General features: G+C 44.2%; 1 protein-coding gene across 4 annotated transcripts; it reads right to left on the bottom strand.

Moving 5' to 3' along the window:
• Positions 1 to 5,068: 5,068 nt before the first annotated feature.
• Positions 5,069 to 17,492, bottom strand: tmed2 (transmembrane p24 trafficking protein 2). 4 transcript variants are annotated; one of them, XM_086011839.1, is made up of 5 exons: positions 17,223 to 17,485; positions 12,609 to 12,801; positions 9,935 to 9,955; positions 8,933 to 9,040; positions 5,069 to 7,895 (listed from the first exon to the last, which is right to left on the bottom strand). In XM_086011839.1, the coding sequence occupies exons 1-5, from the start codon at positions 17,406 to 17,408 to the stop codon at positions 7,771 to 7,773; spliced, it is 633 nt and encodes a 210-aa protein (XP_085867965.1). In that variant the 5' UTR covers positions 17,409 to 17,485; the 3' UTR covers positions 5,069 to 7,770. The 4 variants fall into 4 exon arrangements, with proteins under 4 accessions (XP_085867965.1, XP_085867966.1, XP_085867967.1 ...); XM_086011841.1 differs by lacking the exon at positions 5,069 to 7,895 and adding an exon at positions 7,903 to 8,186 and having other exon boundaries at positions 17,223 to 17,492; XM_086011840.1 differs by lacking the exon at positions 9,935 to 9,955 and having other exon boundaries at positions 17,223 to 17,482.
• Positions 17,493 to 17,744: the final 252 nt, after the last annotated feature.

Here is a 17,744-nt window from a genome sequence, read left to right on the forward strand (position 1 = left end):
GCCTGCTGCACCTGCATGCTTACCTTCAGCGACTGGTGCACAAGGACACCCAGGTCTCGTTGCACTTCCCCTTTTCCCAATCTATTGCCGTTCAGATAATAATCTGCCTTCCTGTTTTTGCCACCAAAGTGGATAACCTCACATTTATCCACATTATACTGCATCTGCCATGCATCTGCCCAATCACCCAACCTGTCCAAATCATACTGGAGTTTCTCAGCATCCTCCTCACAGCACACACGCCCACCCAGCTTTGTGTCGTCTGCAAACTTGGAGATATTACATCTAGTTCCCTCGTCTAGATCATTAATATATATTGTGAATACCTGCGGTAGCCCACTAGTCACTGCCTGCCACTCGGAAAAACACCCGTTTATTCCAACTCTTTTCTTCCTGTCTGCCAACCAGTTCTCTATCCAAGTCAGTACCTTGCCCCCAATCCCATGTGCCTTAACTTTACACGCTAATCTCTTATGCAGGACCTTATCGAAAGCTTTCTGAAAGTCCAAATACACCACATCCACTGGTTCTCCCTTATCTATTCTACCAGTTACATCCTCAAAAAATTTCAGTAGATTAGTCAAGCATGATTTACTTTTTGGAAATCCATGTTGACTTTGTCCAATCCTGTCACTGTTTTCCAAGTGCTCTGCTATTACATCTTTTATAATGGACTCTAGCATGTTTCCCACTACCGATGTCAGGCTTACCAGTCTATAATTCCCCGTTTTCTACCACCTTTTTTGAATAGTGGGGTTACATTAGCTACCCTCCAATCCATGGGAACTGTTCCAGTCTATAGGATTTTGGAAGATGACCAGCAATGTATCTACTATTTATAGGGCCGCTTCCTTAAGTACCCTAGGATGTAGATTATCAGACCCTGGGGATTTATCGGCCTTCAATCCCGTCAATTTACCTAACACCATTTCCCTACAAATACTGATTTCATTTCGTTCCTCCCTCTCATTAGACCCTATGTTCCCCAACATCTCTGGGAGGTTATTTGTGTCCTCCTTTGTGAAGACAGAACCAAAGTATGTATTTAATTGGTCTGCCATTTCTTTGTTCCCCATTATAAATTCCCCTGATTCTGACTGCAAGGGACCAACGCTTGACTTCACCAATCTTTTTCTCTTCACATATCTATAGAAGCTTTTACAGTCAGTTTTTATGTTCCACGCAAGCTTACTCTCATACTCTATTTTCCCCCTCTTAAAAACTGTACTTCTTCTTAGGCAGTCCCTCAGAACCGAGGATGACTTGCTTCCACATTAAAAATGAGTTCTCAGGTGACTGATGAGTCCAATGCGGGACCTACAGTTTCTGCCACAGGTGGGGCAGATGGTGGTTGAAGGGGCGGGTGGGTGGGGTGCTTGGGTTGACGTGCGCTCCTTGCGCTTGGCTTCCGCTTGCTCCCGGCGAAGAGACTCGAGGTGTTCGGCGCCTTCTCGGATGCTTCTCTTCCACTTTGTGCGGTCTTGCGCCAGGGATTCCCAGGTGTCAGGCGGGATGTTGCACTTTTTCAAGGAGGCTTTGAGGGTGTCCTTGAAGCATTTCCTCTGCCCACCTGGGGCTCTCTTGCCGTGCCGGAGCTCCGAGTAGAGCGCTTGTTTTGGGAGTCTCGTATCGGGCATGCGGACGATGTGATCCGTCCATCGGAGCTGATTGAGCGTGGTCAAAGCTTCGATGCTGGGGATGTTGGCCTGAGCGAGAACACTGACGTTGGTGCGCCTATCCTGCCAATGGATTTGCAGGATCTTGCGGAGACAGCGATGGTGGGACCTCTCCAGTGCTTTGAGGTGCCTGCTGTACACGGTCCATGTCTCTGAGGCATACAGCAGGGCGGGTATCACTGCTGCTCTGTGGACCATGAGCTTAGTGCCGGGTTCGAGGTCCTGGTTTTCACTCTCCTCCTCAGGCAACCAAAGGCTGCACTGGCACACTGAAGGCGGTGTTGGACTTTGTCATCGACATCTGCCCTTATTGACAGTAGGCTCTCAAGGTACAGAAAGTGGTCCACATTGTCCAAGGCCTTGTCATGGTTTATGATAATCGGGGGCAGTACTGTGTGGCGGGGGCAGGTTGGTAGAGGACCTTTGTCTTATGGATGTTGTGTAAGGCCTATGCTCTCATACGCTTCGGTGAAGGTGTTGACGATGGTTTGGAGTCCGTGCAGACGCAAGCGTCGTCTGTATACTGTAATTCGACGAAGTTCTGCTACAACTGTACAGGGTATTGGTGAGACCACACCTTGAGTACTGCGCACAGTTTTGGTCTCTTCATTTAAGGAAGGATATACTTGCAGTGGAGGCAGTTCAGAGACAATTCACTAGGTTAATTCCAGTGATGAGGGGGTTGACTTATGAAGAAAGGTTGAGCAGGTTGGACCTATACTCATTGGAATTTAGAAGAATGAGGTGATCTTATTGAAACATACAAGATACTGAGGGGGCTCGACAGGGTAGATGCAGAGAGGATGTTTGCCCTCGTGGAGAAATCTAGAACTCGGGGGGCATAGTTTCAGAATAAAGGGGTCACCCTTTTAGAACTGAGGTGAGGAGAAATTTCTTCTCAGAGGGTTGTAAATCTGTGGAATTCTCTGCCCCAGAGAGCTGTGGAGGCTGGGTCATTAAATACATTTAAGGTGGAGATACAAATTTTTTGCAAGATAAGGAAGTCAAGGGTTAGGGGGAGCGGGCGGGGAAGTGCTTTGAGCCCAAGGTCAACCATGATCTTATTGAATGGCGGAGCAGGCTCGAGGGGCCAAGTGGCTTATTCCTGCTCCTATTTCTTGTTATAGATTTCTAGTCACAAAAGTATCAAGGGGTCTGGCCAGAGAGCGGGAATATGGTGTTGAGATAGAGGATCAGCCATGATCACATTGAATGGCGGAGCAGCTTGAAGGGCCGACTCCTGCTCCTTATTTTTCTATGTTTCTATGACTGCAGCGGTTCAAGGCAGCAGCTTACTACCACCTTCTCAAGGGCAACTAGGGATGGGCAATAAATGTTGGCTATGCTAGCGATGCTCACATCCCGAAAATGAAAAAAGGAGGTAAGTGCAAAGGAGCACTGACTGGAGCGTTATTAAAATGGGAAATGGCCATAAAAATTAAGAGAGAGAGTTCACCGATCAAGAAAAGCTTTTTGTTGTAGCCTATCTCGGGGTGCAAGGAACGAGTTAGAACAGTCTCTCTGGATCCAAGTCTTGGATTTTAGACAATGAAAAATTATTAAGGAAGAAGCCCAACAATGAGATCAGAGATAGGCCAAGAATATCAATAAATTGAGTGTAATCTCAGTTAAGCTTACAAAAGACACAAAGGAACTGCTAACTGAATACCACTATGCTTAGTAGTGTTGAGAGTGTGGGGATTGGGGAAAAAGAGGGTTAGGAGTGAAGAGAGATAGAATTGTGGAGCAGTGAAGAGATGGGCCACAGAATGGATGAATTTTTTTTTTAAAACAAAGTACATCAAGAAGTTGTCCAGACATTTTCTTTATGTAACATTTCAGTGTTTTATTACTAAAAAGAGCAGCTGGTCCAGGTCTGCTTCATTTCAGCTCCCACACCATGCTGTACAAAACCAGATCAGTAAAAAGGATTGCACTTTCAGATATTGGAATCAGAATTCCGAAACAAGCAAACCGAGAGACATTGAGAAGTGTACTGAACGCATCCAATCTTGTAAACTTCAACGGGCAACTTTATTACAAGTTTCTTTAAAGTTACAGAAATTAACTTCCAACACTCATGTAATGATTCTGCGAGTATATGGAGGGAGGCTGCAGTAAAGCAGGTGTAAGGACATTCCACTGGTCAAAGGTTCAAGTTCTAGGATCATCAAACAGCACAAGCTGTTGGCCTCAAATTCTGAAGTATCTTGGCTTGGCTCAGTACTGAAGTAAAAGTCTCTTAACCCAATAATGCATCTCATTCCAAAGCAGGGGAGTTCTCCCCGGTGTCCTGGGGCCAACATTTATCCTCAACCAATGTCACTAAAACAGGCGATCTGGTCATTATCACTTCGCTGTGTGCAAATTGGCTGTCATGTCTCCAACATTACAACAGTGACTACTTCAAGCACTTTGGGACTTTCTGCGGTTGTGAAAGGCGTTGTATAAATTTAAGTTTTCTTCCTTTCTTTAAAGCTGTACCTCTTGCCAAACAATGGCAGTTACTTCAAGACACGTTGAGCAACAACCTGTAGTCTGAACACTCGCACTCCAAAGTGATGCACGGTTGTTGAGCTAAACAGGTTTGTGGGAAACAAGTCACAGTAACCACTAATCAGGAGGCTTCGCAGAGATAGTAATCGAGACCAGGACAAGATTCTAGAGGGGTGATGGAAGGCCAGCTTATTAGTTTCAATTTTCAGTTTCCCAATTTACTCATCTCTCCTGATAATACCTCAGGCTGAGCTACAACTGCATCAGTACTCTCACCCTGCAATACCTTCTAACACTGACCATTCACAGAGGTGAGCACCAGTAGGTTCGAGGACCAGAGGAAGAGTCATCACAGCTGAGCCTGAACCTGTTTCAACAAATATCCATCCCAACATGGTCACAGCAGCAACTCTGACTGATTAATCCCACAAGCACAGAGGGCAATTGCTGTGGTCCCGTTACTGTCCCCAGCTATCAGCTTACGCAGCACAAAACAAGGCTCAAATCGGGGACCATGCTGAACTTTATGGCTTTAACCACATCACATGCCAGAGAATTCTTCCAATGTTAAATGTAATGATTTTGCAAGTTAGTTAATCTTATTCTTATTTACAAAGGTCACTGAAAGGGCAGTTGATCTTCATCATCAATGATCAGAACATTGAATGAGGAAATGACAGTGCCATAGCCCAGAACATTGTGCTCAACCAAGGCAACTGGAGGATGGAATTATTAGAATAAGGAAAATCAACAATGCATTTCAGAATCTTAGGTGAAGGATTTAAAAATCTGCATCAGAACCGAAAAAGGACAGTAAAATCCACAGCCCCATGCAATTTGGACACTTCACATTCCTCATTTTTTTTGGCCTAGGAAATTCAACAGGATTGTCCTGATTTACTGTAAATTCCTTTAATGCATATATTTCTCATTTGCAAGTACACTTTTGTGGAAATTAATACAAATAGGATTGGAATTCAATTCTATCAATTGAGTGGTTACCACAATCTAGATACCGGTTGCTGTACTGAAGTGTCTTTGTGGAGGCAACTGTACAATAGTTGAAAAATGTAATTAAATAGACAAAGCTCTGGTTAATAACCACAATTGCATGAACCAGCTCATTTGCAGCACTAATCCTAGCATCTGCAAAGGAGAGATGGTGAGCATTTCAGTGTTTTGCTCTTAATCAGGATTGTACCCCCAAACATTGACCTGTTTCTCCTCACTGTATTTCTAGCATTTTAGATTCCCAGTGTTTGCAAGTTCTTGCCCACCCCTTATTAGAACTAATTTGGCCAACTTTATTACTTGACATAGTACAACTGCACCCGCGGCACTGAATAAAACAATCATTGTGTGTCTACCCTTAGTGATTCTTGCTGTATCACCAATCCAACGACACTCGCCCTTGACAAATTCCAGCAACCATGATAATACTGACAAAATCAGGCACAGATCTGCTGTCTTTCATCAGGGAGATGAGGGGCGGTGGGGGAGGTCCTGTCCTTTCAGTATACAGCACTGCCTGCCTCCTGCTCTTGAAAGGTACAGCAGCTGGAGCCCATTGGATCATATGTTTTAAATTCCTACTAATAAAGCAGCACGTTACAAAGTACATCTGAAATTATTAAATAAAAAAAGAATGGGGCCACAAGATTTGGCAAGTTTGTTTTTTATATATATACTGTTTCCCTTTGAGTTAAAAAATCATTTGGAATTTTGTTTTGTGTAATGATGTGCGACTGTACAAGTACAGACGCCAACACTTTTACAAAGGACAGAATACAAACACGTAGAAAGACCATTGCTTCTCCGCACTTCGTAGATCTTTGAGAGAGAAAGTTGCATTAATTACTCATTGGCTTGGGGTCATTTTATTGGAGAGACACTTTCGACTTTAATTTACATCATCAAATCACATCCGATCCATTTAAGATGTGATGTTACATAAACATTTTGAAATAAATTGGCAGACAGCAGTGTTTTTTTTGAAGGTGAAGTTTTATAAACCATTCTTTTGAAGGTCACACAATCCCACAAGTTCCGTTCCATCAAAAGTCCTCCCAGGCAGAGTGTCCACCAGCCAAATCCCAAGTCAGTGCAGACGTGCCCTGGTCCAAAGTAAAGTTCAGACAGCATTTATTTATACAATGTTCCCATCCACTGAAAACCTGCAACCTTCTCAAAACAACCGTGGTGATAAGCAGCTCTTGACTGGCAATTTAAATATTTATTTTCCACCGCAAACTCAAATTCCGGAAGATTTTTTTAAATTTTTTTTTATAAACTTACTGCTGTGGGTTTAGTATCAGTTGGAACTTTTTTTAAAAATATAAAAATTACACCCTCCCTCCCCCAAAATTCCTTCACTGTTCTTGGGAGTTTTATTCAGGGTTTTACATCGCAGAATGTTTCAGTTAATGGGGAAACGCACGCCAATAACTTCACAAACACGCCGAGGCCTAGAAACCAAAGATGGTATCGGGAACAACAAAAAACATCGTTCACATCACCGCCGAAGATTAGATGCTTTGTCCGCTAGAAAGGTCACAGGTCGTCAATGAGAAGGCATTAACAAACCAGATGCAACCGGGCCGCTGTGTAAGCCACGGCACAGGGGATTATTTTAAACTGCTACATTTCTGGAATCAAGTAGCATTCTCTTTATTTTGAATATAAATAAAAGAACCTGTGACAGTGAAGTGGAAAGTTGTGGGTTTGTGGAGCTTCATCTGCTGTACCTACGGTCTGCTGCCCTAAAGTAACACAAGTTGACCTCTAAACACGAAGATAAACCAGAACTGTAAATAAATTGTACAAAATTGTTGTGAAAAGATTTTCAAAAGACCAAGTATAAGCAACTTATTCACACCAGTCACGTCTTAATCAGCAACCCACACACCTAATGCTTTTCCTTTTAGTTTGCAGTTTAAGCCCATCATCAATGTTACCAATTAATTACATCAAAGCAAATAAAAAGCATATTTATATGGATTTTTATAAAAACATCCACATCCATAACAAATCACCAAACCCCCAGAGGCAAATTTGGATCCAGTGGTGAAAACAGATAATGAAAGGAGAAAGAAAACCAGGTGGGACAGCATTAAAGTGGCTGGGCAGGGTTACAGTAAATCTATACCTCAGGTACTAAACTAATTGTAAATATGCAGAAATCCTCCACAGAAGTGCACAGCCACTTTAAAAAACACAGCTGTAGGGAACTAATGTTCCAAAAGGCAGGGGAGATCTATATACAGCACTGCAAACAAATTAACCTGCTTACACGCTGCAACAGAAATGCTTTAAAAACATTGGGGGGCTTGAGTTTTATTCAGATCTCTTTCAGAAAGCAATCGGAAATGTTTTGGAGCATCAAAAATCCCCATCAATGCAACTTGTGGCCTCTGCGAATTATCGTAAATCCACGGACTCCCAACATTATACTACAAAGGGTTTTAAATAAACAGCAGTAAATGAAGACCGTTAACACAGTGCCTGAAAGGTTTTCAGTCAAGTGACAAAGTAATAAAAGCTGTTGTGACCAGATACTTTTCAGATTGTGGATCCGATGCTGAACTTCTACACGGGGCCACTAGACAACCCTTCGGACTTCAAAAAACCTCTTCAGATAGTAGATCTGTCCAAGCGTCATGGCAACTAGTACCAGAGCTTCAAAGAAAGACCAGAGGACCACTCTGCTGTTTGTGTTGTCATTGACTGCAGAGAAAACACAACAGAATAAATTGGACTGACCCAGCACACGATGAACAATGCTGCTACAAAATCACAGTTAAAACGTACAGATCAGACTTGCAATTGGCCAGCAATGCTGACAGTTTTGTTTTGAAATCAGGAGATTACACTATTCATCCACTCCAATTCACAAATTCCTGTTATCCTTCTCTTCTTCAAACCGAAAGTTTCTTGTTTAGTTCTTCTGCATCTTGTTCTCCTACAGGTAGTGCTTCAATGGCATGTTCCCGGATTTCTGCCACTTTGTAACGAGCTCTTAAGATGAACACAAGGGCAGACAGTGACTTTCCTCCGTTACTTCCCATTAAGAATCATCTCCCTACAATGACAGTCAGGGGCTCATCGGAATGGTGTGGTAGCCTAGTGGTTATGGCACTGGACTAGCAACCCAGAGGTTTAGAGTTCAAATCCCACCATCGCAAGCTGAGAAACTGTATTTATTAAATCTGGTGATTTGTGGTCTGGCCATGAAATTTGCTGTAAAAACCCAACTTGTTCACTAATGTCCTTCAGGGAAGGGAACCAGTCACACCTACTCGGTCTGGCATACATGTAACTCCAATCCCACACTTAATACCCTCAATAAGTAGGGATGGACGATAAATATGGCCTTACCAGCAACACCCATACCCTGAGAATCAATAAACATGTTACTGGTGCGAACCTGAGTCCACCACACGGTGAGACACCAAACAACCTGGAGAGCAGGGAGCAGCTCAGTCGGTGAGGGCAGTGACCAGAAGGTCTGCGCTTCAATCCTCAGGCTGTACCATTAGCCAATCTCAACCGAGGCAGCAAGTGTGGGGACATGAGAATCGGCTCCTGTTCCCACCTCGACTTAATGAGTGACACACGCCTGCGCGGACTGAATTGGGCTCAGCTGCGCTGCCCCGTGTAAAATAGACCGTCCACTCGGGGCCTGGTACCAGAGGGCACCAGGAGAGGTCACAACCTCCAGAAGGGGAGAAGATGAGCGCACAAAAACAAAGAGGTGTACGTACTTGCTCTGTGTATCCTCTCGCGCACTTCCATGTACTCCTGTTCATGCTTCACCGCTGTCATGGCCACAGCCAGTTCATTGATCATCTCTTCTAACTTGTTCTGGTGAGCTTTATGAACAAACAACAAGATCAGCATGCAACTTCGCCCATCATGCACCGTTACATTTGGTCCGTTAAAGCCATTCCTCGTAGCAAACAGCCAATTTTCTGAAGCTCCAAAACTTGCAAGTGCTCTCTCAAAAATAACTAGCAAGACCCAGCGTGAAATAGACTTGAAAATTTTGCAAAATGAAAAAAGTTAAAGGGAGTTTTGGAAGGCAGAATACCGTATGTTTTTCAAATGGCAAGCACGAGTTTCAAATCTGTTATAAAATACAAATGGCTCAAAAAATCAGATACAACTGCAGCACACAGTATCCGATTAATGACATGGTGACATTCCGCCTCTACTGTTCAAGGCATAAAAATTAATCGCATGCTTGGGGATTATTTTAATAAGATAGTAAGATCAATGAGCAGCAAAAGAATATTAATCTGAGCAGTAAGACGACTACAATATTGTAACTCTTTCGAGTTCAAAAAGCAACAATCACTTAAATATTCACAATTAAAAATAAACACTCAAAAAGTGACCAAGATTCCACTGGGAATCTGTCGCACCCAATAATGGTTTTAGCTGTGGTTGAAGGTGAAAGTTGAGGAAGATTATACAGCTGGTCGCTGTGTAGTTTTACTGTAAACGCTTCCAAAATGTCAGCAGCAACTCCCCATTTTCAAACTTTGTCTAAATCCCTGGGTTAGTATCGTTAGCACAAACGGCCATCGCACAACACTGGAAATGTTGACACTACGATTCCTACAATGGAGAGGCAAAGAATTCATTCACAAATACAAAACGGGGATTCCAAAAGCCTATTTGCATTAGCCAGGAGTTTAAGGAAACTACAAAACAGGTAAGAGACAGCAGAAAGACGCATTAAAAATGTTTACTGGTTGACGTACCATCCCAAGTATCCCCACCACCTGAAGGAAAGGGTAAACAGAAGGACACGGGATAAATAAAAGTTCAAAAGTAAAGGAACAGTAAGCAAAAGGGGACAATGAGTGAAAAACAAGGTGCTTTTATAGCACACTGGTACTTCTGGGCTCTGGGAGTGTGCGCCTTGTGCCACTGGAAGACCTGCTGTGACAAGCAGAGACCAGTGGCCCTGGGACCACTAACAGGGCCTCCCACCTTAAATGTCTCGGCAATTTTACATCAGCCGTTGCTCAAGAACCACGTTCCAGCGCCCCAGAAGCACTTGCACAGGTCGCATGTGCTATAAAAGCAGCGGCAACCTAATCACAAATGATTACGCAGAGAGTAGAATATTGTAATGCGCAGCTTCAAATGATAAAGAAACAGGATACAAGATGCCAAACTAAAAAAAGCAAAGATGAAGACCACAATAAAACAGGTTTCTCAAGTGAAATCAGAGACTTTTACATGCAGTAAGAAGTTTTTAAACGTGTTCTCTGTTCATAGTCCAGACCCACACAAGGAAAATCTTGCAGATTATGAATTCTCTGAACCTTTAGTCATGGAGCGGCTGCATTTAACCAGTTCATTCTACTTCTCCTTTGACACTGGCACTGTCAAGCAGCAGCTGCTATAGTTTCTATTTATATAATGGGTCAGAAAGTGTTACACCCGAGGAAAGAGACTTGGTGAAAATATATTTGAATATACCTGCAGAATTCCACACCGCTGGGATCAGACGTTACCCCCATTGCGTTTGACGCCGACTCATCCCACTGCACAAACCTCACTGTCCAATATAGATTCATCTCCCATCACATTAATAAGGTGACACGCCTGCACATGTAGAATTCTACCAGGAACACGGACATCTTTGTCACATTTCGATGGAAAAACTCATTAAATGAAAAGCAGGCATCAGTAAAAGTGACCATGAAGCTGTCGGATTGTCGTAAAATCCCAACGGGTTCTCTAGTGTCCTTTAGGGAAGGAAAACCACCGCCCTTACCCGGTCTGGTCTATACATGACTCCAGTCCATCACCAATATGGTTGACCCTTAACTGCCCTCTGAAGTAGCTAAGCAACCCCCTCAGGTGCATCAAGCCACTCTTATCAGCGGTTAAAGGAGAAGACCCACCACCACCTCCTCAGGGCAACTAGGGATGGGCAATAAATGCCAGCGATGCCCACATCCCAAGAATTAATTCTAGAAACCGTTTTATAGTTCATAGGAAGTTTTAGTGCTTTGCCTTCACTGTTCCTGCAGTAGCAGTGAAAATCACAATCAGTGCATCAGACAGACAGAAGTGAGAAACTAGCTACAAAGAAAAGGTAACAGATTAAAGCAGCTCAAAGGCAACGCTCAGTGTTAAATAGTGAAATCTGTAACTACAAACACAGATAGTCAACATCATCACTAAAAGCATGTAACACATGCTGGAGTGAGTGCAGAAAAGGGCCAGAAGACTGACCATGTAAAGGGGAGAAGCTGTAGGACAAGATTAGAGGAGCTTAGACTGTAGTCTACAGCGAAGATACTAAAAAGGCAGGAACCACATCAAGGAATATAATGTATTAAATGAGATATTTAAGATGAACCCAAAATATTACTTTGAATTCAAACAGCCAAGTAGCACAAGGATATGAATTTACATTGGTTGAAAAGTAGAATTAAAATAGATCAGCGCCGCGCTCCGGGAGGGCGGGCGAGTGGCACCGCGCTCCGGGAGGGCGTGCGAGAGCGTCACGGTGCAGGAGGCCGAGCGAGAGTGTCATGGTGCAGGAGGGTGAGGGATGTGCTTCGACAGACTGAGCATTTTTCTTTTTAACTTTCCCTACAAGAGAACGTACAATTTGCCTTCTAATTTAAGCAGAAAAGAAATGGTTAACCTCAAGCCTCGCATAAAAGCAAGGATGTCCTGCTGCAGTTGTACATGGCCTTGGTGAGACCACACCTTGAGTACTGTGCGCAGTTTTGGTCACCTTATCTGAGGAAGGATGTTCTTGCCATGGAAGGAGTTCAGCGAAGATTCACAAGGCTGATCCCTGGGGTGGCAGGAATGACGTATGAGGAGAGATTGGGTCGATTGGGCTTATACTCGCTGGAGTTTAGAAGAATGAGAGGGGATCTCATCGAAACTTATAAAATTCTGACAGGTCTGGACAAACTAGATGCAGGTAGAATGTTCCCGATGGTCGGAGAGTCCAGAACCAGGGGTCATAGTCTAAGGATAAGGGGTAAGCCATTTAGGACAGAGATGAGGAAGAATTTCTTCACCCAGAGAGTGGTGAACCTGTGGAATTCTCTACCACAGAAGGCAGTTGAGGCCAAGTCTTTAAATATATTCAAGAAGAGTTAGATATATTTCTTAGAGCTAAAGGTATCAAGGGATATGAGGAGAAGGCAGGTACAGGGTACTGAGTTTGGATGATCAGCCATGATCTCATCGAATGGCAGAGCAGGCTCGAGGGGCCGAATGGCCTACTCCTGCTCCTATCTTCTATGTTTCTATGTTACCCTAAGTGTGGATAAAAGTTTTATTGTGTGCTGCTGTAATTGTCAATGGCCCCAATAATCAAAAAGCAAATATCCAACACCCACCCGCCCCTTACTAGAGTTACAAATCCCAGTCCTCCTGGCAAGTGTAAAATCCCACCTTCTGTCTCCATGTCATGTCCTTTCGGTGCCTCTCCAATGTCGATAGTGAACATCACTATCTTGGGGGTCATAGTGGACATTCTGTTGCTGAAACAGAATTTATACGTTCCATCCATGTGTGCAGCGAACGTGTACTTCCCACTGGACTCCCGGTCCCCCTTATAAATATTTTTGCCATCTGGTCCAGTTATCTGTAGAAAACAAAAATATCACCAAATACATCACAAGTTCTGGCAAATATGAAACTTGTGTTTACAGTACCCACGAGAGGCGATAATACTTTGTCTCCACCCTCAAAAGGCCTTAACGCACATTAATAGTTACCAAATTGCATTACAAGACTTGACAGTGAACTCTTTACCAACAATGCAGTCACCGATTAGCAGTGGGAACCCTCATTGTCCCCTCTCTAGCACCACAACTCCTGCCTTGGCTAAAATGAGCAGAGACCAGGATCAAAGCTGGGACATTGCATGATCCGTGTGGATTATACAACATCCCTTACCACTAATTGGGAGAGCACGAGCGACTCTGGCTGCGATGAATTGGTTCGAAGCACAACATCGAAATCACTCGAATATGCTATTGTAGACTGTGCTTTAAAAATGTAGGTGCAAGCAGCCCAATATGGACATTTTTATCAAGGCGGAGGATCTGACATGCACGGAAACCCATAACCGTTATAAAGAGTCTTCGAAACAAACCAGACGTCCACACAGGTGGTTTGGTTGCCCGAATGCACTCTCTCCTCAAAGGGACACACCCAAACTGCCAAAGCCAAGGGTTAGGAGCCTCAAAAATAACAACAGAAATTGCTGGAAAAACTCAGCAGGTCAGGCAACATCCGTGGAGAGAAATTTGAGTTGACGTTTCGGGTCGAAACCCTTCAAAACGGGAAAGAAAAGAAAATAGATCGAAGGCAGGGCTGCATGTGTATGCAGGGGTACTGATGGGAGTTTAACCACACAGCCTACCAACAGGGGGCACTGATAAACCTCCTGCCACTTGTCCAGTCCGGACCACCCCGTCCGCTCAGACACTGGTTTGCAGGGTTATCTGACGCTGACTGGGAAGAATCCCAACCCCCAGTGACAAGTCTGACCTTCCAGGTTCCAGCAGTGAGCCAGGCTGGCTGTTCAATCACCAGTGTCCTGTGGTGCCATGCACCTGTCTATCAGGTATTGGAATTCCTAGTCTGAAAGAGAACCAATTCATTGCCAAGGACATCACCTTGGAGCCACTTCAACCCCAAAGAGGCCCCAATTAGCCAGCCTCCAGGAAAAGTCACTAGTTATCCACATCTATATATTACAAATCTTCCATCTGCATGCAGTCAACTTTTTACATTATAAATCCCTATCTCCACATTTACAATAGAAGCTGCATGTAAACCTGTCACACTGTAATTCCACTCTCCCACCAGTACAGGTGCTGCAGTACCACCAGTCAGGAGGCTGGAATTAGAGTGTAACAACTATAGACAGCTTCCATTCGAAGTGTGGACATTGGAATTTACAGTGCAACCGGAGGGAATATGGAGAACTTTTTTTTTCTTTACGCAGCGACTTGTTAATATCTGGAATGCGCTGCCTGAAAGGGCAGTGGAAGCAAATTCAATCGGAACTTTTGAAAAGGAATTGGATTGTACTTGCAAAGGAGCAGGGGTCCCTGCGCAGCAGGTGAGACGGCTTTAAATTGAAAAAAAAAACCGCGCAGGCACGGACTTTTGAATGGGCCACGCAGCCCGTTAAAAAGGACACGCAGCCCAGAAAAAATTGCGGGGAACATTGAGTGGGACTAATTGGATAATTCTTTGAGAGCCGGCACAGACACAATGGGGTTCCTTCTGGGCTGTACAATTCCATACAAATACAAGGACAGAATGTATAACTTTAAAATGGAGACTGAATTACACCTGCACGTACTGATCCAACTAGCCCCACTTCACTTGAACACTACACTTGGGCTTCACTCCGTGTACATCACCCAAGGAGGTTGACTAGTATTTACAAAGATTCTTTTCTGGACTCAGCCCTCAATTTTCAGAGGTAGCCTCAACAAACTCATCACAGATGTCCCAGGATGTTGGATTCACATCTTTTTTTCCCTGAATTGTGGGAAAGCTACACAGGATTGTCTCTGGGCAAGGGGTTGTGCGTCCAAATTTTAAAATGTTGGAAGCAATGTGGTTTGAGATAAGGGTCAGCACAGAATGCAGTTTCTCACAGACTCCACATTCAAGCAAATTAAGTAATTATTTGGCACCAACTGAAATTTCCATACAGCACTGAACTATGAAAAAGGTCTGGCGGGGAGTGGGGTGGGAAGAGTTGTACTGCGCCTCCCATTTTAATTCCGCACCGACAAGTTTGTCGACAGCAGCTGTGGCTACTTTTCCCACTGCTGGAAGGAGGTGAGAGACTGTCAGACTCCAAAGAGCTCGGATTTAGAATATGTCTCCTGTTCACAAAATCACCTCTCTGCAGCACTTAGGAAGATTTTGTAGATACTTTTAAAACATGAACCAACAGAAATGGAGCATTTGGCATTCACACTCAATCTATCAGACAGAAGCGCTAAAGCTTTATTACATAATTCAAGTATTTATAGGGACCGCAAATGTGCTTAATCTGTAACTGTATTGACAAGGATAAGATAGAAACACTTTTTAATGCAGAAGATTATTAGGACATGGATTGCCCCAGAAACAACGGTGGAAGCAGAATCCACAACCGCTGTTAGAAGGGAAGTGGTTAAATATCTGGTGGGAAAATCAAGAGTATGGGGAAAGGGCAGGACAATGGGACTAAGTGGATAGCTCTTTGCACTGGTGCAGGCATGATGGGCCGAATGGTCACCCTCGCTGTAAGATTCTGATTCTATGAAACAGTTCTGGTAAGTCTCCACCCCAAACATTGACCCATCTTCTCTTTTCAAATACTAAATGGACCTGCAGTTCATTTCCAGATGTTGCTGTAACTACACAAATGTTGATACTGATCAAACTTTCAACATACTGTTCCTAATTTGTAATCTGAAAGCGTCAGTTAAAGTGATTCATCACACAAACAAAACAAAGGCACAGAAAATGAGGGAACTTCTCAATTAACACATCTGCCTCTCCATTGTCCTGTGAATTGATGTAGGTTTGCTCCGCAAATGGTCTCAGCAAATAGGACCACCTTTAAGAGCTCACTGAAAGGTCTGAAAACCACTTTACATCCAATCTACTCACTAATTTGAATTACAGATCTCAAGAAAGCAAACATTTTGTCCAAGGAATGAAAATGTTAACTATCAAAAATGTTGACCTGGCTCCATTCAACCCAATACCGAGACAACAATGAGCTAGCTCACCACTGTGCTGCTGTCTCACTACCAGCAACAATAATTCTACACTAAATACCGATTACTGGCATGCTAATGTTCATAGGTTAAGTGAAATATAAACAGAAAATGCTACAACTACTCAAGTGAAATCATCAGTAAAAAGAACAGACAGGCCAACATCATCAGAATGTCCATATGGTAAATGGCTACTTGGCAAAGCTTCAACAGAAAACAAACATTTTACTCCTAAAAGCTTAGATTTGCAAAGCCAATTACTGTACAATTAAAGCTATTTCCTATTTTCTTTCAAATGGAAATGTTAAGCCAAGCATGGGACCTGTTCTCAGTATCTGGGACACAACAGTTATGGAAAAACTTCTTACCATACAAGGTCTGTGAAACACTCGTCTTAAATCTTAATGTTCAAGTACACAAACTCTTCTACAAATTAACTTGAGGGAATCCACGTGTCTTTACACTTCAACCCTTCCCTAACAAACATTCTGAGGCGCAAAAAGTACCTCTTCCATCAGCAGATGCAGATTTTCTTAAGCAAATGGACACTCCCTTTACACATTGCATTATCATAATTATACAGCACAGGAGGAGGCCGTTTGGCCCATCGTGTCTATTTTATGGTGACGAGACAGAATACAACAACAGCGAACTCTTGCCGTAATCATTATGGTTTACAAGAGTATCACTAAAACACGGTCAAAGTTACTTTCCACAGCACAAATGAATGCAATGAATAAAGTGCTAACACAGAAAGTGACTGCAATCCATTAAGAAATTGATAATTTAATATCTTACAGGAAAAGCACCTCATCCTCAGTCCCACCATATGCCCCACATACTTCACTCCACTGCAAAGTGCTGCGCTATCCACGTTTTAAGGCACTCACTATATCTATTTTCTTACAGTACATAAATATATATAATGCAAATATTATATATACATATTGCACAAGTGTACTTTTTAGCTAAATGAGTTGCTCGGGCGCTATCTGGTGAATGAGTCCCCACTGAAAGATTTATTCCCAGACCCAGGACTGTGAGGCCTTCTCCCCAACGTCTCCCTGTCGACAGCAGGGAGCTTGATTTGGTATCGAGTACGGGTGAACGAAGCCCCGGGCCCGGGGAGGTTAATAAATTCCCAGGCCGCATGCTGCGGGTTGATGGAGCAGCTGATCCGCGCTGCGAAGCGGGCCGCACGGACTCTCCCTCCGGCGGTGGCGAGCTCAGGGCCTAGTCGGCGCCAGGCCGCCGGGCGCTCGCTTACCTCCACATCGATGTCCAGGAAGCCGCCCTCGGCCACCTCGAAGATCAGCCCCATCTTGGTGCCAGACGTGACCTTCTCGAAGAAGCACTCCTCGGCGTGCGCGTCGATGCTGACGAAGTAGGCCGAGGCGCCGCTCAGGTAAGAGAGGAGACCGAGCAGCACCGAGCACTCGCTGAGCGTCAACATCTTCACCGCCTCGGCCCGACCGCCCGACCGAGCCCGCCTAGCCCGGCCTCTGCCACGTCACGCCAACCGCCGGCCGCACCGCGCCTGCGCGCGCCCCGCCCACTCGCAGCCCGGCACCGCGCCTGCGCGCCCCGCTCACTGCTCTTGCGCGCCATTTCGACGCGGGCCCTCCAACAGCGGCAGAGAGGCCGACATTGGAGTTTCACCACAGGGGCTAATTTCTGTACCTAATCCCGCTCACGCCCGATACCCCGCTATAATCCCACTTTTCGTACCCTTTAATATCCTACCCAGTCTAATCCCACTCACATCCCGTACCCTTTAACATAAGAATTA

This window comes from Somniosus microcephalus, chromosome 19 (assembly GCF_052327205.1).
Source record: "Somniosus microcephalus isolate GS21.2 chromosome 19, FLI_Smic_1.0, whole genome shotgun sequence".
NCBI lineage: Eukaryota > Metazoa > Chordata > Chondrichthyes > Squaliformes > Somniosidae > Somniosus > Somniosus microcephalus.

Bases quoted from the DNA above. Each gene is read 5' to 3' on its own strand.
- tmed2 (XM_086011839.1), bottom strand. From the start codon at position 17,408: ATGTTGACGCTCAGCGAGTGCTCGGTGCTGCTCGGTCTCCTCTCTTAC. The intron at 12,802-17,222 runs GTAAGCGAGCGC...TGTTTTCTACAG, and splicing joins TCCTGGACATCGATGTGGAG to ATAACTGGACCAGATGGCAA. The intron at 7,896-8,932 runs GTACGTACACCT...TTTTCTCTGCAG, and splicing joins CGAGAGGATACACAGAGCAA to TCAATGACAACACAAACAGC.